This window comes from Alligator mississippiensis, chromosome 5, assembly GCF_030867095.1.
Source record: "Alligator mississippiensis isolate rAllMis1 chromosome 5, rAllMis1, whole genome shotgun sequence".
NCBI lineage: Eukaryota > Metazoa > Chordata > Crocodylia > Alligatoridae > Alligator > Alligator mississippiensis.
Window position 1 is genome coordinate 40661 of NC_081828.1, and position 22745 is coordinate 63405.

General features: G+C 49.5%; 1 protein-coding gene across 5 annotated transcripts in view; it reads right to left on the minus strand.

Annotated features, from left to right (window-relative positions):
* Positions 1-4768: 4768 nt before the first annotated feature.
* LOC132250692 (syncytin-A-like) overlaps positions 4769-22745 on the minus strand; it is a 77954-nt gene continuing 59977 nt past the window's right edge. For 4 of the 5 annotated variants that reach the window (XM_059727667.1, XM_059727668.1, XM_059727670.1 and 1 more), the window contains 5 exons: positions 13933-17445; positions 13393-13827; positions 12498-13264; positions 11511-11590; positions 4769-11325 (listed from right to left, as the gene is read on the minus strand). In XM_059727667.1, coding sequence (XP_059583650.1) covers positions 15353-16837 — 1485 coding nt within the window. In that variant the 5' untranslated portion in view covers positions 16838-17445 and the 3' untranslated portion in view covers positions 4769-11325; positions 11511-11590; positions 12498-13264; positions 13393-13827; positions 13933-15352. The remainder of the gene's footprint in view (positions 11326-11510; positions 11591-12497; positions 13265-13392; positions 13828-13932; positions 17446-22745) is intronic. The other variant, XM_059727669.1, reaches the window with a different exon arrangement.

A 22745-nucleotide genomic window follows, 5' to 3' on the forward strand; every position in this document is an offset into this window, starting at 1 on the left:
GGGGGCTTGACAGGGCATGCACAAGGCTTCAAGAGGAAAGACAGGGGATGCAGGGGACGTGACAGGCAAACAGGAGGAATGCAGGGAGCTTGAGGAGGCCACAGCGGAGTTAAGGCAGCAGCGAACTTGAGGGGACTTCAGGAGGCTGGAAGAGCAAAGAGGCGGGGTACAGGGGGCTAGAGGGTACACAAGGGGGGATGCAGCAACCTTGAGGCGAAAAAAGTGAGGGATGCACAGACGTTCAGGGGACCCAGACACAGCTTAAGGCAGCAGGGGCTTGAGAGGAGATGCAGGGGCCTGCAGCGGGCTTGAGGGGCAAAGATGGAGGCTTGCGGAGGCAAGAGGCAGGTTAAGGCAGCAGGGGGCTTGACAGCAGATACAGGTAGCTTGAGGCAGAACAAGTGCGGGCTGCAGGGACCTTGCAGTTAAACAGCAGGGAAGGTAAAGGCCTTGCTGGTTAAACAGCTCTTCCACTTTACAGAGCCAAGGGACACTGCCACTAAGGAACAAGGAGTGAAAGGGAGAAGGGGCAGGGTGTTAAAGGGCATTGCAGAGGGTTACAGGAATAAAATAAACGGGCCTTAAAAAGGCACACATGTTATGGACAGGCCACACGCTGGCTCGCTTAGTGCAAAAAATGAAGCAGCCAAAACCGGCCAAGTTCACAGGTCAAGGCAAGCAGCAGGACAAAGGGGGCAACTGGTGGGGGGCAGCAGGGACAGGTTGGGTAACAGAACAGAAGCGGGGCAAGCAAGTGCAAATATATGACCTTCGCCGTCAGTCTCTGTGGTGTCCGGTGCTCGGTCCAGTGTCAAACGAGCCAAAGAAACCAGACCTGTGTTTTATTAAACTGCAATATGCCAGGACCCAGGTTTTCAGCTCCCTGCACGTTCCTTCCTTTTCCAACAGGAAGGCAATTAGGCAGTGGGCAGCCCTGAGGAGCACCCCTGAACTTTCACTATGCATTTTCTACTTCGGGAACAGCTTTGTATCTTTTGAAAAAGTATCCTATCTAACCAAGGGCATAGAGTAGGTTGTTTAGGCAGGGGGAGATCGCTTGTTGCTTAGTTGCTAATTGCTGGCCTCGCTAGTAAGAAAAGCTATATCAACAAAGTCGGGGGAAAGTTGGAAGGGGGGTTACTTGCGGGGAGTTGGAAAGAGGGGTTCCTTGCTAGGCTGGCTGAATACCAGGTGCTACATCAGCAAATTACCTATTAGGAAGCCCAGTTCAGCTGGCTAGGGGTAGTCTGTACCTAGGGGGCAAAGTGCGCATGGACCAAAAGAGGCAACCTCTAGTGACTGTACAGTGTGTAAGGCGAGAAGAGGCTATATAAGGCTGATACCCACTTGGGTGGGTGTGCTTGCTTTGCAAACGATTGCCAAGCGCTGCTTTCTGTGCAGAAAAAAAGATTAAGTTGGATCCTTCACCCCTGTGTCTTTACTGGCACAAGCGCACCAGGCATGAACTCACTGTCCTTTGGGGACAACAACCCATGCATGTGCATACACGCGTGCGCACACACACACAGGGCACACCAGCATTCAGGCCCCACCAGAGGGAAAGTGTCAGACAAGGCTGCAGGCAGGCATGCATGGGATCCGAGGCAAAAATGTGCAGCCAAAGGGCGGGGACAGGGAGCAGAACACAGCCCCAAGCAGCTAGATGGGCAGGGGGGGACTCCCAAGCACAGCACGGGGCACAAGACCCCCGCATGTATATGCCAGGCAGGCTCAGATGCAGGCTGGCAGCTGCAAGTGCACTGCTCCCCACCCTGCACCACACCCGGGTCAGGAGATACGAAACAGAGCCCGGGGGCGCCAGTCAGCTCGGGGCTCCGCGGCCCGCTGCACGCCCCCCACCCACGGCCGGGACCCGCCGGGAGAGCGAAGCAAGTGGAGCCGGATGCTCCGGCCGCCGGGAGCGCCCCCAGCAGTCAGCAGGACCGTCACCTGGGCGGCACGGGACACGCGCGGGGCCACCGGCGACCCCGGGTCTCCACCCACTGCACAGCGAGTGGCCACGAGCCGGGGCGGGACACGCGCGGACCCGCGATCTCCTCCCGCCCCGGCCCCGGGGCTCTCCCCACGCGCCCCGCGCAGCTTCCGGCCCCGCCGCTGCACCCACCACGGGGGAGGGCCTCACTTCCCCCCCACCCAAACTTACCGCACGGAGCCGCTCCCCACCGCCGCCCGCTTGCACGTGGCCGAGTCACGTGACCACCCCCCCCAGCCCCATGCAGCCATGCGCAGGAATCCGCGCTCTTCTCGCAGCGCCCGGAAAACCCGGACGGGGGGGGAGCAGCCGGGATGGACCGGGGCGAGCACCGGCAACACAGCCTCCGCCCTCGGCCACAGGGCCCGATTCGGCCCACGACCCCTCCCCACCTCGGGGACCCAGGACCCAGCCACGGCAAGCGCCCCTGCCCGGACCCGTGCGACCCCCCTGGCAGAGCACAGGACACGAGCACCCAGCCCTGACCCTGGCCCCCACGAGAAAAGTAATAAATACAAAAAGTAAATAAACTCAATGCAGCAGGTGCCAAAACCATTTCTCCTTTATTTTATTTTTCCAGGCTGGCCCACAAGTTCCTCTACATGTTACATACAAAAAACTCAGCAGACAGGAGGTGAGCAAAAGCCATGTACAAAACAAACCACCAGGAAGAAAACATTGCCAGCCTCACAACAAACAGGCAGAACACAAACAACACAAGGACACACACAAACATCACCAAACAAAGCAAACAAGCGAGGGAGCAGAGCAGGATCCCACCACACCCAGGCAGCTTCGCACCCCTCTCACCCCACCAAGCACACACCAGGGCACAACTCAGACCCCACACATCCTCCTGGCACCTCTTACACCTCACACTCAGAGTGATGGGCAAGTTTGTCTTTCTTGTTAACAGTATACTATAGAAAACTATTTAATTTCAGGGTAATTTAGATTATTAAATAGTATTAGCTTCATAGCTAAACACTAGGCATGACCTGTGGCCTAGCAGTGTTGCTGAGCACAAGACAGAATGATCTCTAAGCCAGCCATTTTCTTATGTCAAGTGCCCTAACCATTTTGTTACAAAAAAGCGGAAATTAAGTCTGTTCACTGGGTACCAGCTGCAGCTAGGAGTCAGATAAGATAAGGGGGGGGCCCAGAGGGAAGAAGATGGTACAGCAGAGCACAGGAAAACAGATTGCAATGTGTAAGGTAACACTAACTTTCTTCCTCTGCAAAAGTACTGAGATTTGTAATGCACCATGTAAGGAGATGATTACCATAAGTATTGCATATTCAATAACCTTGTAGTTGCTTTGTTAGAAAAAGTATACAAGACAGCCTCACCCTTAAGTCGAGGCCATTTTACCTCTTTGCTGTTTTATGGTCTTTACTCGAGTAAATAAACTGCAGTTACCCCTTCATCCCTGTTGTCTGGTCTCTAAGCCAGCTAGACAACGAACACCAGGGAGTTTTCTCCCACGACATCAGCCCAGCACCCAGGCTCTTCATAACTACTTCTGCTTCTACTCCCCTTCTCCACAGGAGCCATCACCTTGGCTGCACCCTCCTCACACTCCCCCCCCCCCCAAAAAAAAACACAACGACCAGCAACACCACACAGGCCCAAGAGGCACTACAAGGCAGGGGCCTTGGACAGACGAGAGGGTGGTTAAGCTGACAGGGGGAGGGGGGTGCTTCCCAGTTGTGCCTCTGTTGCACAAACAGCTAGTTTCGTGTTTCTGGAGGCTTTTTCTATATACCTCAAGAGAGTTATACACACTTAGGCTGGATCCATTTCAAGTATGTTTGTTTGCAAACAGATCGACAACGGAGCTCAAAGCTCAAAGTCACGTTGACCCCTAGCCATGCCCAACGATAAATTTTTATACCTCTCCTGAACAAGATTCCATTGTGGCAATCTGTCATTTGCTACTTTTCTGCAAAGTTTATGTGCAAAGCAGGCAGTAACTAATCTGTGTTCCCACAGGAGTCAGCCTTATCGTGAACCAAGCATTGTTCAGACTGTTCTCTCCCCCTAACACGACCCCCCCCCCCCCCCGCCCCTGGCCCCGCAGTGATGCGGGAGAGAGAAAAAGAAACTATTTGCAGTTTACAGTTTTCAGCTGAGAAGCCTTTTGTGTAGTGAGATGATACATTTTTGCAATACCTCCACTAGGGGCAACAACAAAACAAAGCTGAGTAACAGACGGCTCTGCTTTCCCCATGAGAGAAATTGTCTGGCCAGGCTCCCAATCTCATAAAGGAACACCTTCAGACTCTCTTAACGCTAACGGGGCTCCTATCCAAGCTGAGACTCCAATAAGCAGGAGACGAGGGTGTGGTCTTTTCAGTTTATTCGGCTGAAGGTCCCCTGTCCTCGTAAGGGCAGAGAGACCCCGACTGCAACTCAACGCATATTTATGAACTTTGGTTACATAAGCCTTTCCCATAACACGTGCGCAAAACCCAGCAGAAAATTGCTAAAATGGCATGACTTTGCTCACCCTGCATGGTTGGGCCCAATCACCTTGCTTGTCCGCCGAGATTGACATATCAGCAGCAATCTTAGTGCAAGGTTGCATCAGCCAGCATTGATCCAAGGTCATACAGAGGTCACATTAATTTTCTAACAATATTTTCTAACACCCCTTCCAAAGAGAGAGCTCGAGCTTATGGCTCAGAAACCTTCAACATCCTCCTTCCTGCTGTGGTGGGAGAAAACTCCCAGGAGTTTGTTGTCTAGCTGCAATAGAAACCAAGCAACGCAGGTAAAGATTTACTGCCGTTTATTTCCCCCCTTACAGCCACAGGCCTATGGCCTGCTGGCCATTTCCCAGGTTTGCATAATATTGAGATTAATTACTTTTTGCTTAACTCAAACTACACAGGCTCTAATTACAGCAATTATTAGGATAAAAACCAAGAAGATTCCTAATCCCCATAAAATGTATTCTAAGATATACCTTCTCCACATTCCTAAAGTTGAGGCAATCCATTCTATTACTGACCAACTTCGCAAAGAGTTTACCTGTCGTGCTGTGTCTCGAATTGTTTCTACTGCAGCAGTTATGTTGTCAGAGTGGTCAGGAATATAGGTGCAGCAGGGTCCTCCTGTGATTAAAGCACATACCCCTCCTTCTCTAGCTAACAAATAGTCTAAAGCTAACTGATTTTCTAAAGTCATAGCATGGTTGCAAGAAGCCTGGTCTTGCAATAATTCAATGCCCTCTGCTGTGCTATTGGCAATAAGTTCTAATACACGTGCTAGTTGATTGATGCGGTAGTATGAGGATCTCTGGGACAAGGTACTGAACCGTCTCTGTAAATGGTATAGTTAACATACAAACAACTTGGCTTTGCAAAGGAGCTGTATATGCAAGACATGATACAGCCGTGACTCCAAGCCCAAGTTTTATTAGGGGCGGAGCATCGGATAGAACCTTCCATACATTGCCATACATAAGGACGCTGCAAGGAACTGCAGGGAGCAGACACATCCCAGGGGATGTAACCTTTCTTTTCAGCTTCTTTAGCCCCCACTGCAGTATTGTTAGGCCAGATTAAGTGTGTGGCATTAATGCTTAGTTTACAACCTGGTTGCCATCCTAAAAATCTCTTTTCCTGTTCCACGAGGATTTTCCCAACACCTGGGCAGATAACATGATGTCTGAAAGTACTTTCTCTTTAAAATAAGGATTGTCCTGCCAGGTACTTATGCCAGCTCTATCCGTATCAACCCACTCTGTATTAGAAAAAATCCCTTCCCAAGGGATTAAAGGATAGCGTGGAAAGTTAGTAGAAGGAGGCTGTGTACCACATATCCAACCATTACACATATTTTAGGGCCTGTGCTATAGCTATAGTGGAAGTCAGGTAAGTATTATCTTTCCACTGGTCTTCCTGTTCTGTATCACTTTCCCATAAACAGCTGTGGTGTTTTATCCATCGACAGCAATAATCCTGTTAGGATAGCCCAGTGAAATGCCATTATTAACTTATAACCTTCCCTGCGTCTACAGTGAAATACAAACACAAAGTATTACAAGAAAGATAATACAAAGCAAGCTTAATACACGTATCATTTCTATTAAGGAGTCTGAACGGTCCACGATTCTCCGATTCTTTCTAGCCACAAAGGCGGAACAGCAGCTGACCGGTCATTACTTGCCGATACCATGTTTGAGGTGACCGCGATGAATCCAGCCCTCTTTCTCGGCGATTTTCACAGCAGCGTGTATAGGCGGTTTTTCGACGATGTTGTTTTACCCAAACTCAGCGTCTTGATTGATAGGGGTGAAGGTTACAGTCCAGGGGTACCGGCTGAACCAAAGCAGCTGACCTGTGTAAACACTAGAGAGACTCCTGTAAGGATAAAACATAACTAATTAAAGCTTCATCTCCGCCAAGTAAGCTAACATGCAGATTTTCCCATCTCCTATATAACAGGAGTGTGACCAAACAACAACTCATAGGGGGACAAGGTTGAGAGGCCATTTGGGTTTTGTTCTTATAGCGAACAGCACCATTGGTAAAGCATCTGACCATTTCAATTTGGTTTAGGAGCAGACCTCTCCTAAAAGGGATTTTATACCGATTCATACTCTCTACCTGACCCGAGGACTGAGGGTGATAGGGTGTGCGGAAGTACGTTATTATTCCAAAAACTCTGTAAACTTCTTTTAAAACAGTTTCTGTAAAGTGAGTTCCTCGGTCAGAGTTTATTCCTCCTGGAATGCCGAAATGTGGGATGATGTCTTTTATTAAGTGTTTAGCTACTGCTACTGAATCTGCTTCTCGAGTGGGGAAAGCTTCTGGCCATCCTGTTAGTTGATCTACCACTACTAGGCAGTGCTTGAAATTTCAAGCTTTGAGCACATCCATGTCATTTTTCAAAGGGTAAATAGGCCCATGGTCAGGCCCCTTGCAATTTTATGTGTCCTATCTATTTGTTGAAGGCTCTGCACTCTGAACATTGCAAAGTTATTCGGGCAGCTTCTAGATGTATACCTGGAGCAAACCAGGTGGAGAGGACCTGTTCTGCTATTTCTCCTTTTCCCCAAATGGCTGCATCTGTGGGCATCCTGAGCCAGAGTTCGGAGCAAGGTGCGAGGAGCAATTGGTCTACCGTCTGGCACACGTCACACTGCATCGTTTCCTTGCGCAGCTTCCCACTTTTGGACCCATATAGATACTTCATCCCCTGGGACTTTGTCATAAATCACAGACAAGGGTGGAAGAACTACTTGAGATGCAAGGAGACTTTCGTTGGTTTGTAGTGCAGCGGCTCTAGCTGCAGCATCTGCAAGATGCTTTCCTTTAGCAATGTCAGTATCTTCTCTGGAATGTCTGGGACAATGCATTACCGCTATATCACCTGGTAACACGACAGCCTCTAGCAGTTCTTGGACTTCGGTGGCATTGCTGATTACAGGATCAGAGGACGTGATAAAACCTCTTTGTCGCCAGAACTCTCCTAGCGCGTGACAGATACCAAAAGCATATTTAGAGTCAGTATAGATAGTGACCCTGGAGGCTGTGGCCAATTTGCATGCTCATCGGAGTGCCGCTAGCTCAGCAGCCTGGGCGTTGGTCCCTGCTGGCAGAGGTTCTGCTGTAGTAGGAGAGCTTGCACTGAATGAGATACTTGAACCACAAGAGTGTCCTAACACTAAATCTTGAGCCTTTTGAACTAGCACGGTGGCAGCAGCAACTCCTCTAAGACAAGGACTGCTGCCCTTGCTACAGGATCTAACTGAGCAGAATAGTATGCTATGGGACAATCAGAAACTCCCCATGGCTGAGTTAAGACACCTGAAGCAATGCCTTTATTCTCATGAGTAAATAGGGTGAAGGGTTTCTGGTCTGTAGTTTATAGAGTAGATTTCTTCCAAGGAGGTGCACTGGAGTTCCTTCAGCTAATAGGAAAGCATGAATAGTGGTCAAGGGTCCTATCTGCACTTGTGTTTCAGCACCACGAGGCACTTGCATAGATTTTCCAATTACTCTCATAATCTTTTCAGATCCTGAGACTGCAATTCCCGCCCTTTCTGGAGATTCTCCCAGTGAGGACAGATCTGCTCCTCTATCTATAAGACATTTATAAATTTTCCTGCTATTTGAAGTGGTACATAAGGGGATGAAGGGGCGCAGGTATACTCAAAAGAGGAAGATTCCCCTAGATACATCATGTGGAACAGCCGCCCCCTTATTTCACTGGGGAGTCATCTATATCTTGTTGCAAACCCTGGACCCAGGGATCTGTAGGATCGGTGCTCGCAGCCCGGTTGTTTCCCTGGCTTCCCCCCTTTCTTCCTCCATAAGGGGCAAGTCCCTTAGGGCGGTTTGGGCGTTCTCGTCTCCAATGCCCCAATTGTTTACGATAATTGCACACATCATTGGGGGGCAGGTTGATTCATATCTACCCATGTGGGGTTGTGTGTGTGTCTGAATGTGAATGTCAGGGTACTTGCCTGTGTGCCACAGACACTTGGATTCTGTACATGTGTGCTAGACTGTGTGCGCAGGAGCACACATGCATGTGTCAGACACCTGGGTTCTGTGTGTGTGTGAGCATGCGCATGTGTCACAGGCACCTGGGCTCTGGGTGCGTGTGCGAGACTGAACATGCGTGTGTGCGAGGCTGCACATTTGTGTGCAAGTGTCACAGACACCTGTTGGGGCACGTGTATATTGCAGTGTGTTTTGGGGTTCTGTGCCGGCGCATGTCTGTAAGGGACTCTGAGCAGGCGTGACTGCATCTGTGATGGGGAGTGTGCACATGTGATTACACGTGTACAAGAGCAGGTGTATGACCTGATTCAAAGGCTACCTAGTATGTCCTGCTATGGGACTGAAAGTAGGCTCCGAGGATGCAGGTACAGACCCTGACACTCCTGTTACGGGAGGAGAGGAGCCTGATGGACGGGTAAAAGGTGCCGGAAGGGCCACGGCCGAAGCGGCCAGGTTTATTACGGCCGGTCCCCTAGTCACCGGTGGTGGCATAGTGGGAGAATAAGAGGGAGGAGACACCGCAGACATTGTTGAGCTGCCAGAAGTAATCAGGTTGTTTTTTTTCTCTGCAGAATTAAATCCATCAAAATCACACCAGAGATACCAATAATCCATTTGTCGGGGATCGGGTTCCTCTAGGAACCCCCTGAGGTACCTTAATTTATCTACACCGAGGGATCCCAACACTGGCCACTAAAGTTCAGGGTTTTCATAAGTGTAGCCAGGCCAGACACTAGTGCATAAGACTATAGCACGCTTCTTACTCAATTGGCCATGTCCAGATAACTTATTCCAGTTGCTTAACAATTCTCCAAGAGGACTACTAGCGGGAATTGACTGTTTCTGTCCCATCGTCACTCTTGGCAGATGTCCCTTTCCCGGATGACCCGATATACTATAAAGCTCCCCAAAAACCCTGCTTTCTTGGCTGCCCTAGACCTAACCAATCTGGAAAGGCAGGCTCTAGGATGCCCCAAACAGGTTGGAGGACTTATCCAGTTAAAAGGTCAGAAACAGAGACGGTTCCTCAGTGCGCGAATGGAGACATAAAACACGCCACACAGATTTATCGGCTCAAAGGAGTCAAACGGGCAACTAACTAAAATTGCCTGTGTGCCCAGGTTTGAGGAACCGGAGAACAGACTGGCCTATAACACATTAGACAAGACATACACAACATATAAAAGACCACACCATGCCAGTAAAATTGAAGGAGTCACCTTATCGTCCCGCCGTGTCTGCAGCCTCAACCCAAGACTCCCGTGGTGAACTCACCTCTGTTACGGCCGGCCGGAGGTTGGGTTTAGGCGGCAGCGGCAGCGCGACGAGCTGGGTGCTCCTGGCTGGCTCCCCAAATTGTGAGAGAAATTGTCTGACCAGGCTCCCAGTCTGGTAAGGGAACACCTGCAGACTCTCTTAACCCGAACAGGGCTCGTTTCCCAGCTGAGACTCCAATAAGGAGGAGACGAGGGTGTGGTCTTCTCAGTTTATTCAGCCAAAGGTCCCCCGTCCTCGTAAGGGCAGAGAGACCCCCGACTGCAACTCAACACATAGATTTATAAACTCTGGTTCCATAAGCTCCTTCATAACGCATGCGCAAAATTCAGAGGAAATCACCAAGATGGCTTGGCTTTACTCGCCCCACACGGTTGGGCCCAATCACCTTGTTTGCCCGCCTATATTGACAGATCATGGCAATCTTACTGCAAGGTTGCATCAGCCAGCATTGACCAAAGGTCATACAAAGGTCACATGGATTTTCCAACAATAGTTTCTAACCTAAGTAACAGTAACATTATGATATGTTAGCAAAAACTTGCACAGTACTAGATACTTCTTAAGGACACGATCACTATACTTAGAACAATGGCTTCTTCCTCTTATCTTGTTCCTTGCTGTATCTGGTTTACAGCACACAGACACAGATTCACTTGCTGCATTTTACTCAGAAAATGGTCAACACAGTTAAAATGATTACTTAACATAAGCAAAGACTTAGCTATCATTCTGCCTTGCGGTCAGCGCCATTGCTGGGCCACAGGTCATGCCTTGTATTCAGCTGCAAAGCTAATACTTCTTAATAATCTAAATTATTGTTAACCTAACAGTATGCTATCAGAAAACTATTTCATTTCAGGGTAATAACAAACATGCTCACCACACCACTGCTCAGGGACCAAACCAGACAACCACCCCGCCCCAGCCAAACACACACTGCTACGACAGGCTCCCAGCCCTGCAGGACACTGTAAACATGGCAGCCAGGCAGAATAAAACCCATTGCTCTGACCCAGCAGAACCAGCACCCCAACACCAACAAGAACCCTGCACAAGCACGTCCAAAACCTCCAACCCCCCAGCACTGCAATTCTCAACCTCACTAGCACAGAAGCCACAGAGGCAGCCCGGGCCCCGCGCCCGGCCGGCCCTCCTGCTTCCATGCTAGCTGGCTCAAACCTTGCTGTGCTCAACAGTTGGAAGCTCTGGGCCTGCTTGGCCAGCGGTTCCTGCGAGTGTCTGGGTGCTGCTCCAACTGCAGGGTCACAGGAATGGATTTCACCTCTGGTCACCCTAGGTCCACCACAGCACACACAAACTGACCCAAACATACTACTTCCAAAACCCCTGGCTCCAGGATCATAAAGCTGAGGACACTCCCAATCCCACCCCACACCCCCACGCACAATCCCAATACAGAAGGGACATTCCACATAGTGGGCAACATCCTGCCGGTCCGTGTCTGTCATCCAACACCGGCCCACAGCTCTTCCACGATGCAGTCCTCTCACCTACTTGCCTCCATGCAGGCCAGGACCCTAGCAAGAACACAGAACACACTTTCAGCACAAGGGAAGCAAGGCATCCCAACACCACCAGCCACTGGGCTCCGGCAATTTGTTCCACTTGCAGCCAGGGAGCCGCCTCGACAAGGCAACTGCAGGCTCCGCCACGCAGCCGCTACCGAGAGGCTCCAGCCCCAAGAGTCAAATACACGCCGTACCTGGCCACACGGCTCCTTTTCCAGGCCTCCGGTCATTGCAGCCCATCCTCCTCACCACACAGGGAGCAGCAATCCAACATCTACAGACACAGAGGGGAAAAAAAAAAAAGAAAACCCCTCAAATATAAATGCACAGCTAGATGCATCAAAAGACAAGGAAACCCCCCCCCCCACACCAATGAAAATGCCCATGGAAAAAGCTCCCCGCAAAACAGGACAATGCCCCACACGGCTCACACCACAAGTCTCCCAGCTCTGACTGGCACAGCCACATGACTCCATGCAAGGGGACATCAAGTAACCTCCCGATTCCTCCAACGTGCCCACAGCACCAAGTCTGGGGATCTTCACCGTGAACCCAACACCTCATCCCACACCACAGGAGCCAGCAAAGCAACACACAGCTGCACCCTCCCTTCCCCAAAACAATAAGACATTTATTAACACTTGCAGAGCACTGAGACTACAGCACCCCCCCACCCCCCACATAGGGCGCACACAGCAACCCACATGCCCACCAAGGAGACACAAAGCATTAAGACCCCTCTGAACTCCCCCCCCAATTAAGAGGGCAGAACTTCAGCACCACAGAAAAGTCCCCTCCTTTCAGTCCGGCAAAGAAAAAGACAGGCAGCAGTGAATTCAGGCACAGTGAACAAAGATGAGACAGGCAGAAACCAGACAAACCATTCCCACAACTGCAAAGGCCCTCTCGCAACAGCAACAGCCACGCCAACACAAACCCAATCGTCTGGCCCAAAACAACCTACAAGTGCAAGACCAACACCCAAGTGCCACAGGCAAGCACAGTCTGAGAAGCCTAAATACACCCTGTGGCCAACGGCAGGAGCGCACAACCCTTCCCTCTACAGGACCGTCACCAGAACCACCGAGGGAGGCCAAGAGATGCTCCCCCCAAGCCCGCTCAAATCCACCTCCCAACTTCCACGGACCAAATGTCTCGCACCGCTCTGATTCAGATCTCACCTATCGCAGGCTCCACGCAGCAAGGCTTCCAGCCCAGGGCCACCGCACGGGCAGAAGTCTCACGCCGGGCAACCGCAAAGCGAATGCGCCGACATCCGTTTCTTTCACCAGCTTCTTCAGGTCACAGGCGCTATGTCTCCACCTCTTCTTCCCGATGCCCACTTAGGAGCCTCGAGCCTCAGCCAGATGACTCCCGTACATGTCACCAAAACAAAAATAAATTAGGAAAAGTCACGCGGCACACGGGACTCACAGCCCTGAGGGCAAAAGCAACCCCCGAGAATCCAACGGCGATACCCCCACTCAGGCTAAACAGGGCACACAGGGTGAAGTCAGACCCCTCCCCGAGGTGGAAACCATTTTAGGTGGCAGGAAAAAAACCCACCACAGCCTTCCCTCCAGTCCTGACAAAAGCAGAAAAAGAACAAGTGCTGCAGACATTTTGCAAAGAGGTAGAGAGACACCAGTGAAAACCCCCAGGCACACAGGACATAGCACTGTTCCCAAGACTGAAGGGAGGCCTGTAGCAACAGCAAGTCAGGGGCACGAATGCAAACCCAGAGCTCACCCTCAACACACCCCAGAGAGGGGCCAGGCCTGCACCCCAAATGCCAGGGATGAGCCCGGATCAAACGCCCCACAAGCTCCTTAGACATCCGTCATTTCTCCTATACGTGGAGTCCGACAGACTCGGACCGGCCGGCCCAGCCCTACACCAGATTTCACAGCAGCCCTGGCCAAAAAAGCCCCCCGCTCGACTTGTTGCCCTGGAAGCAAAAAGTTCAGGAGGCTATCGCAAACCAGGGCCGTCCTACCCCACCCACACCGCCCCCAAACAACATACAGCCACCACCCAACCCCCTTCCCACAAACCACTCCCCCATCCCTTTTCTACCTCCATCCTGCCTGTGTGCTATACGACTCTCCTGGCTCACATACTTCACGCCTGACCAAGGCCTCTGGGACAGGGGAAAAACCACACGTGCCTTGTCAGCCCAAAACACGGATGACAAATAGGTGCAAAGCAAAACGTAGGCGGAAGGTCCTCCCCAAGCCCCAGGCAGATGCAGCCAACCCACCTCACCCACAGACTCAGAGCTCACAAAGGCTTCCCTTGGGCCTGCCTGGGCAGGGTGTTCAACATCCAACCCGAGGAAACATCTACTTCACAGCAACCAGACCGTTTGCAGGACACGGCCACCACAGAGAACACCTCCTCATCACCAACATCTACTGCTCACCACAGCCATCTTTGTGGTGCTCCTTCTCCAGCCCTCAGCATGTCACTGCCCCTGCCCCGCTGCTCACGACAGAGCTACAGCACAAGCACCTGTGAACATGCACAAGTAAAACCTCGCCAAAATGTGCCAAGGCAAAACCAGGCAGCAACAGCTTCCCCCAAAGCAAGCTCTCACTCATCACATGTTCCATGCACCAATGACAGGCAGCTCCATGGTTCATGACTTCAAGATGTCTTCTCTTCTTCTGCCCAATCTCCACTTCTCCTCCCTGCCCCAAAAGTCTTGGTAAAAAGACCCCCCGCTGCAGATAAAGCAGCAATTACCACAAAACAGCACAACTCACAGGCCTCACAGCACTGGCGGCAGGGGCCCCTTCCACCCAAAACCACCCTACTTAGCTCCCACAAAGCTGACAGGATACAGCAAGATCTGTCTCACAGCTCTCCCCTCCCAACTAAGGGAGGCCATTTACATGTGCGCACACAGGCCTCCCCCTTCACTTCTGGGAAGAGCAAAGAAAAGGACAAAAGAGACAGAGACAGAAATAGTGCAGTGATGTTGACTCCAAGCCATCCGTGATACCCCCAGACAATTCCCAGAACTGAAGCAGGAAGCTGTGGTAATGGCATCAGCAAGGCAAACACCCAATCCTCTGCCCTGCTAGAGCCTAGACAGAGTCAAGATCTGCACCCATGCCAGAAGCAAACCCTGCTCAAAGGACCAGAAATCGCCCACAATGGAGGGGAACGATTCCCATTCTTTACACCGAGGCAATTGCGGGACTCCCAGGTACACCAGCACAGCCTTGCACCGGTACAGAGAGGGGCCACCCATGGTGCCACAACCTCCTGCCGGAGCATCGCTGGCCCAGGAGCGTGAAGCTCAGTACACCAGGGACTTGTCACCCCACCCCACCCCCCTTCCAGAACAAACACACCTTGCACCATCCTCTCTGCCTCCATCTTCCACCCTTCTCTGCTCAAACTTCTCTCCAAGGACCAGGACCCTGCAAACAGAAATACATTCAACAGCCAGGGAGTCCAACAACGGAAGCAAAGGCACAAAGCTACTGTCGTGGAAACACACACAGAGTACTTTTGGGTCAGGTCAGCAGAAGCTTTTATTCAAAAGAAACTACAGCTGTAGGGGGAGTTCCAAAGTGACATGGATTTCCCAAGCACTTGGAAGGGGTCCCCCCCCAAGAGCAAAATCAGGAGGCTTATATACTTTTTAACAGTCGCTTACAACTCACGTGATCATATAGTGAAATTAGCATGAAAAGCGGCTATATTACTTCATTATTTCTTTGCTGTTATCAGGATGGGAATTATGGGGGAGATAGGGTTAGTTCACAAACCTCCTTCTTGCACCTGGAAATCTACTTTGTACATACTTTTTTTTTTTTTTTCTACCTTCAAGGCCGCGGTGAGCGAAGCATTTGCAGAAGAGTTACAAAGAACAAACACTTGCCCTTATCTGTTCTACTGTACCGAGCCAGCAATTCTACACAAAGCGGTTATGTCATCTTATAACTAAAATAATCAAAGTTTAAGGCATATATTTTTTCTGATTCCACAGCCCCCCCCTTTGAGACTATTTAGTCTCACTTTAGCCTTAAATTTCCATTCTCATGAGCCCCTCTATTTCATCATGCAGCCTTTCATGTTTTCTTTCAATCTGCTCACACTTTTGTAACACCATTATTCTAGACTCTGCTGTGGGTTTTCTTGCCTTGCTAAAGCTTCCCCTGCTGGCTTTCACGCAGCAGAGGATCAGTTGCATTAAGACATAGAACATTATCAGAACTATCAAGACAAACAATATTCCATACAGGATTTTCTTGCCAAGGGCCCCGAAATCTGGGAGCCAGGAGGTTAGCCAAGACCACATTTCTTCTAGACCCCAGTCAGTATTTTCTGAGGCCACTTGATGTAGGACCCTTAACTGATTTCGGATTTTGCGAATGTCAGTTTCGATTCGCATGTCCTGATTGACATAGACACAACAGGTGGAGTTTACTAAGGCACATACTCCTCCCTGGGATACCAATAGGTAATCTAGGGCTATGCGGTGTTGTATAGTTACTTGTGAGATCTGGGAGATCTCTTTTTGCAGAGCCTGAATTGCATCCGCAGTGGCATTTCCCATAGCTTCCATTGTGGCTGAAATGTTAATTATGGCTAGTTCCAATTCTCTTACTCCAAGCCACGGTATGAAGGTTCTCACAAATCGATGGAACCCTGTGTTTCTGGTAGCTAAGGGGTTAACCGCCCTTTTCATGTGATGGTTGAAATTTTTTACTTGTTCCAGATATATTGCACTATGCATTTCGAAACCAGGGATAACACATCCAAGAGTGCATGCCCCCACCCAATTCCAGGGCAAGATTTTATGAGCCCTGTTTCCGCAGAGCCAGTAAAGGCCTGGGGCAGAAAGGGTACTCAAATCTCGGCAGTTGTTGTGCCCTATCCGGCACTTTCGATTGATATGCATCGTATAGGACGGTCCACGTTCAGCTGTTATTCTGCTGGACCGAGATATATTACAAGAAGTAAAATTGGAGTGAATGTAAAATTCTGATCTGTTTGCAATGAGAGCAACATGAGGTTCCTTAGAAAAGTTGTAGACCATGAATCCTGTACAATTGAGAGAGGGTACGTTACCCAACAGGATTCCACTGGTGCTACTAGGGCTATAATCTAGAGTAGCTAGGCAATGAGGGTAGTGTCCTACAGGTGTGGCTTTATTATAAGCTCCGGTGTTGTTGGATCTGTAACAGAAAGGCACCTCTACTCTTGGGGAGATTATCCAGTTAGCAGGGGCGGCCCTCCATTCTTTAGGAGCGGACCGATGGGCAGCTAACGAGTAGTGTCTAATGAAGCCGCCGTTTATTGTTCCCCATTGCTGGAGGGATATTGGTACTCCGATCATTGGGATTCCTTGGTGTAGGTGTGCTGGGCTGTGAGAGCATATCCAGCAGTCACTTTTATTTCCAGCTTGAGCCACCGCATGGGAGATCTGCAAATACAAATTTTTCTCCCACCCCCCTTGGGTGATACTGAGATACCCAAGTGTGATATATAAGGATATCAGTGCCATTTTTAGATACAGGAGGGACAAAGAATCTTAACAACAAACATAACCAGCACCAGTAAGAAAAAGAACACTACCAGCCAAACCCAGGATGGCAGCCAAAGTCTTTCTTCGTCCTCTGGGCTCAAGTTACCTAAAGGACTGATAATGTCAGCTCTTGGTCTTGATCGAGGTGGTGATCTTCCGAATGGGAGCATTCACTTTCTTCGAGGCCGAAGATCATATCTTCGTTCTTCAACTGATGAATCCGGCTGGGCTGAGGTGTTGGGTGCAGGGGAGAGGTTACTAGCACTTGCACCCTGATGCTCCTCACTTGCCTGAGTGAGGTCCTGAGGGTCTTTGTCCTTGGCGTCAGGGAAAGATCCCAACCTTGGTTGGAATACAGCTGCTTCGGCGTCCAATGGAGGTGATACCTTCTTGCAGTGCGAGGCTTGAGTCCACGTTTGGTGACCTTGGCAACGAACAGCAGAATTAGTGGTTAGAAGTACCTGGAAAGGTCCTTTCCATCTGGGCTGAAGTGCGTTTTTCCGTTGATAGACCTTTACGTAGATCCAATCCCCTGGTTCGAGGTTGTGACAGGGAACATCCGGTGGTTGAGGTAAGGCTTCTTGGACCTGTGAATGAACAGACCTGGCATACTTCATTAATGCCTTGCAATAATTTAGTACAGTTTCATCAGTTAATTGTAGGTCTGTTTGGTGAGGGGCAACAGGTGGTGTAGCTGGCATCCTCATGGGTCGTGCCATGAGTATTTCATAAGGGGTTAGGCCATGTTTTCTGTTAACAGTGTTTCTAATGTGCATAAGAGCAATGGGCAGTGCATCAGGCCATTTGAGGCCTGTTTCAGCACAAATCTTCGAAATGCGCGTTTTTAAATCAGAGTTTTTACGTTCTACAGCACCACTTGACTGTGGATGATAACTACAGTGTAGGTGTTGCTGTATGTTGAGTGCTTGGCAGATGTTTTTTATTATCTGTCCTGTGAAATGGGTGCCACGGTCACTATCTATTGTGAGAGGCAATCCAAATCTAGGGATGAATTCTTTGAGCAATTTCTTTGCTACAGTGATGGAATCAGCACGTACGCATGGGTAGGCTTCCACCCATCCAGAGAACACATCAATAATAACAAGAATGTACTCATAAGAACAGCACTTAGGTAGCTGCACAAAATCAATTTGCAGATTTACAAACGGTCCCCATGGAGGGGGATGGGCTGCGGGTGTCGTTTTTACTCGTTGCCCAATGTTGTGAGCTAAGCAGATGGGACAGGAGCTACAGTACTGTTGTGCCATGGAAGGAAAATTTGGGGCAAACCAATTTCTTTGTACTGTAGCAATCATTCCTCCCTTGCTCGTATGGGCCACAGAGTGGGTTAAACGAGCAAGATGTGACAAAAGCTCTCTAGGCGCCACCAGGCGGCCGTCCAGGAAGCGCCAGAGAGAGTCGGGGTGCAGTGAACATCCTGCACGCAGCCAGTCATTTATTTCCTTTTTTGGGGCCTGATTTTGAAGAAGGGCCAGACTTGAAAGGCTAGCCAAAGGAGACTGGTCTGCTGAAAAACAAACAAAAACAGAGTTAGGAGCCTGTGGGCCAGAAAGGGCCGCATTTCTGGCAGAACGGTCTGCCAGATCATTTCCTCGTGTGACATCATCAAACGGTTTCTCATGAGCTTTACATTTAACAATAGCAATAGCAAGAGGCAATTGAACAGCTTCTAAGAGCGCTTTTACATAACAACCATGACTGATTTGGGTCCCTGATGAAGTGAGGAACCCTCTTTGTTTCCAGATTTGTCCAAAATCATGAACAACACCAAAAGCATACTTAGAGTCAGTATAAATGGTTGTGGTTTGATTTTTTGCAAGAATGCAAGCACGTGTTAAAGCAATGAGTTCAGCAACTTAAGCAGAACGAGCTTGGGGTAAAGAATAGGCTTCCAAAACAGCATACTGAGTGCATACTGCATATCCCGCAACTAATTTGCCTGCATCATTTCTAAGACAGGAACCATCAACAAACAAAACAAGGTCAGAGTTTGGGATAGGAATGTCCTTGAGGTCAGTTCGAGGGGTTAACAATTGAGTTGTGATAGACAGGCAATCATGAGGCTCACCATCAGAGGCAATAGGCAGAAGTGACGCAGGATTCAGAATTGAACAGCGATTTAAGGTTACATTTGCAGCTGACAGTAGAAGTTTCTCATATTTAGTAAGACGGGAATTGGAAATGTGCTGAGTTTTGCCCTTGAGCAGAAGGGCCATCACAGCATGTGGAACTGCAACGGTTAAAGAGTGTCCCAAAACTAGAGAATCTGCCTTTTCAACCAACAAGGCAGCAGCTGCAACTGAACGGAGGCAAGGAGGAAGTCCCGCAGCTACGGGATCAAGGGCAGAGCTGTAATATGCAATTGGGCGATGCTTTTCACCATGCAGCTGAGTGAGTACTCCTAAAGCGATTCCTTCCCGTTCATGACAAAACAAGGTAAAGGGTTTCTTATAATTAGGAAGTCCAAGAGCAGGAGCAAGAGTGAGGGCTTGCTTAAGGACCACAAATGCTTGTTCGGCTTCAGGAGTCCAAGGGAGGGGTTCCGGGGTGGTATCATGAGTGAATGCTTGCAAGTGTTTTGCGAAAGCAGCATAACCCAGGATCCACTGTCTACAATAACCCGTTGCACCTAAGAATCCCCTCATCTGTTTTCTAGTCATAGGTTTGGGAATGTTGAGGATAGCTTCAACTCTACTAGGGGAAAGGTGTCGTTCTCCTGCTGAGATATCATGCCCTAAATAATGTACCTTAGACTTGCAGAGCTGCAATTTAGATTTTGAGGCCTTGTGGCCTTTCTGAGCTAAAGCTGTGAGGAGTGTCAAAGTATCTTGCTCACAGGCCTCTAAAGTGGGTGAGGCTAACAATAGATCATCAACGTACTGAACAAGGGTGGACCCCCCTTTGAACGTGATAGGATCCAAATCTTTTTTTAGGATCTGGGAAAACAGGGTTGGGGACTCTGTATATCCCTGAGGGAGTCTTGTCCAGGTATATTGAAATCCCTGATAAGTAAATGCAAACAGATACTGGCTATCCTTATGAACGGGGATAGAAAAAAAAGCAGAACAAAGATCCACTACTGTGAAATATGTAGCATCTGAAGGGATACAGGAAAGAATAGTGGCAGGGTTAGGGACCACGGGGAAAGCGGGTAACACAGCGGCATTTACAGCTCGAAGATCTTGCACAAAGCGATACGTATCTTTACCAGGTTTTTTGACAGGTAGGATAGGTGTGTTGCAAGGGGAGCGTATTGGGACAATAATCCCTTGCTCAAGGAGTGAGGAAACGACAGGCTTGATCCCTTCCTCAGCTTCCTTTGAGATGGGGTACTGTGGGACACGAGGAAGTGGCTTGGCAGGGTTCAGGATGATACGCACTGGTTCAGCACTCAGCATGTGCCCCACTTCATTCGCATGGGTGGACCACAGCTGTGGAGGTACTCGTGCCAACAGTTCCTCTTGCAAGAAGGAAGTGTCAGAATCAGAGTACTCCTGGGTTAGCAAAGCCACAAGCTCGGTTTCCCTATGTTCCGGTACCTCAAGGTAAACACCATCTGGGCTACAATAAATCACGCATCCCAGTTTACACAGCAAGTCCTTACCAAGAAGGTTGACAGGTGCACAGGGGCTAAGAAGAAAGGCATGATTCTCAGACAAAGGGCCAATAGAGATGGAGACAGGTTCAGAGACGGGATGTGGGATAGGTTGTCCGCCTATACCGACAGCATTTACAGTTTCAGGAGAATAAGGTAGAAAAGGAAACTCAGCAGCCTTTAGCGTGGAGCGGGACGCTCCGGTGTCGACAAGACAGGAGACAGGTTTACCAGAAATAAGGCATTCAACAAACGGACCAGATTGGTCAGTAGCAAGCAAAGGAGCAATGATGTCACTGTCCCTCAGGCTGTCCTATTCAACACTGGGAAAATTGACAGGAAGTGGAGGTGGGAGCTGGGGTCTGGGTCCTTGGCCGGGGCGGTTGGGGCATTCTGATTTCCAATGTCCTTCTTGCTTGCAATAATGACATTGGTTCCCATAGCCTGGGTTTTGTGGGCTCAAGGATCTATCTCTTCCCCTGAATCTACCCGGGCCTCCCCTTCCCCGTCCTCGTCCCCTTCCTCTACCTGGACCCTGCAACTGAGAAATCTGTAAGGCCATTAACTTAAACTCGGCACTGTCTTTAGACCGTTCCAATTTGTTATGAAAATGGTTAGCCTCAGCAAGGACTTCGGTCAAATCTTTAGTTTCCCAGCCAATAATTACTGTTTGAATTTTCTCAGCAATTTTAGGGTTAAGTCCCTGGACGAATGCTGCCACTATTGCTTGTTTAGCATTTCCGACTGGGTTATCCATTCCTGAGTATCGTTCAAATGCCTGTTTGAGGCATTCTAAATAGTCACTGGGGTGTTCATTTTTGTTTTGTTTACAGGTATTTATTTTGGTCCAGTCTGCCTTTTTTGGGCAAATTGTGAGAACTGCCTGAACCAAAGCATTTCTCTTGTCAATAAAGTCTTGGCCAATCCCTGGGTTTTGATCTGGCCAAGTACAGGCAGCGTACAGACGTAGCATAGTCTCCTTGGGCAAAATGGATCGCATGAGCTGATTAATGTCAGCCCATGTTGGATTATAACAATTTATAACAGTCTGCAATTCTTCCTGAAATTTTTCTGGGTCTTCCCTGATTTTTGGGAACTTTTGAGTTAAATTGTAGAGATCACCTGGAGTCCAGGGTGCATGCACAGTTACTATATTTTGTCCATCGGTGCCAATGCCTGGCATTTGTCTTAGGGGGTAAACTTGTGCAGTTCGGGATCTCAGATTGATGGGAGATCTTTCCATGCCTATTCCCATTCTTCTAAATACACCTGTGGTGGGTTGTGACCCAGGAGTAAATTGCCACACTGGTGATGATTGAGTGGCAGATATGGTGGATGAGTCCGGACTATTAAGCTCCGTGGATGGATTTACTGAAGGAGCTTCAGCTAATGGGTCACTAGCCTGGGCTGCAGCCTGATGTTGAACCGGTTGTTGCTGATGTGGGAGTCCCAGGAGAGCGGGGTTCGAACAAAGGTCAAGGATATCCTCTGCTGGCTCCGGTGGTGGGGGCGCCCCGGGCAATGCTGGATACATTGGAGCGGTGGCCAGCGTGTAATTTGGGGGAGCAGCCAATTTCTCCCGAACAGCTTTTAACTGCTGTTTTAATTTTTCTTGAGAGTCTTTTAGGCTCCTAGTTTGAGATTCTGTCCGCCTTTTGGACATCTCATCATACCAATAAAAGAACGCGTCCCACTGGTTTTGTGGTGTTTTGGATCCACGGGACTCTAACGCCCCTCTCAAGTGCACTATTTTATCCTGATCAAATGTTCCTTCCTGTGGAAAATGTTTCACAGGATCATCCCTAGTATACCAGTTCCACTTATCCAGGTACTTGCAAGTCTCGGGAGAATAGTGTGTGTACATAAAGTACGCCGGAGTCCCCTTAGGGGGGACAGGAACCTGTTTAGACTGACTTGTTCCCGTTTTCAGTCACACAGGGAGACGTAGGAGAGGCTTATTTAGGATGTCCGGGCCGCTCAGTGCCTTGCCCCGCAGTTTTTCACTGCCCAGACAAAAGGCTTCTGACCCGACACCGGCTCATAAAATGGAAATGGGGAGGGAAACACTAGAGGGATCCTTTCACTCCTGCTTTCGGCAGAAGCTACTGGGACGAGGGGTTTGGAAAAGACAAAATCACTCAGACGCCCTGTCCACTGGGTCACGAGGTTCCAGTTGGGTCCCCTTGCTTTCAAAACTGCCCTGTCAGGCAGAATTGGGGCGGCTGAACCCAACCGTAGTCTCAGTCCTGGTCAGTGGCTCATATTTCTAAA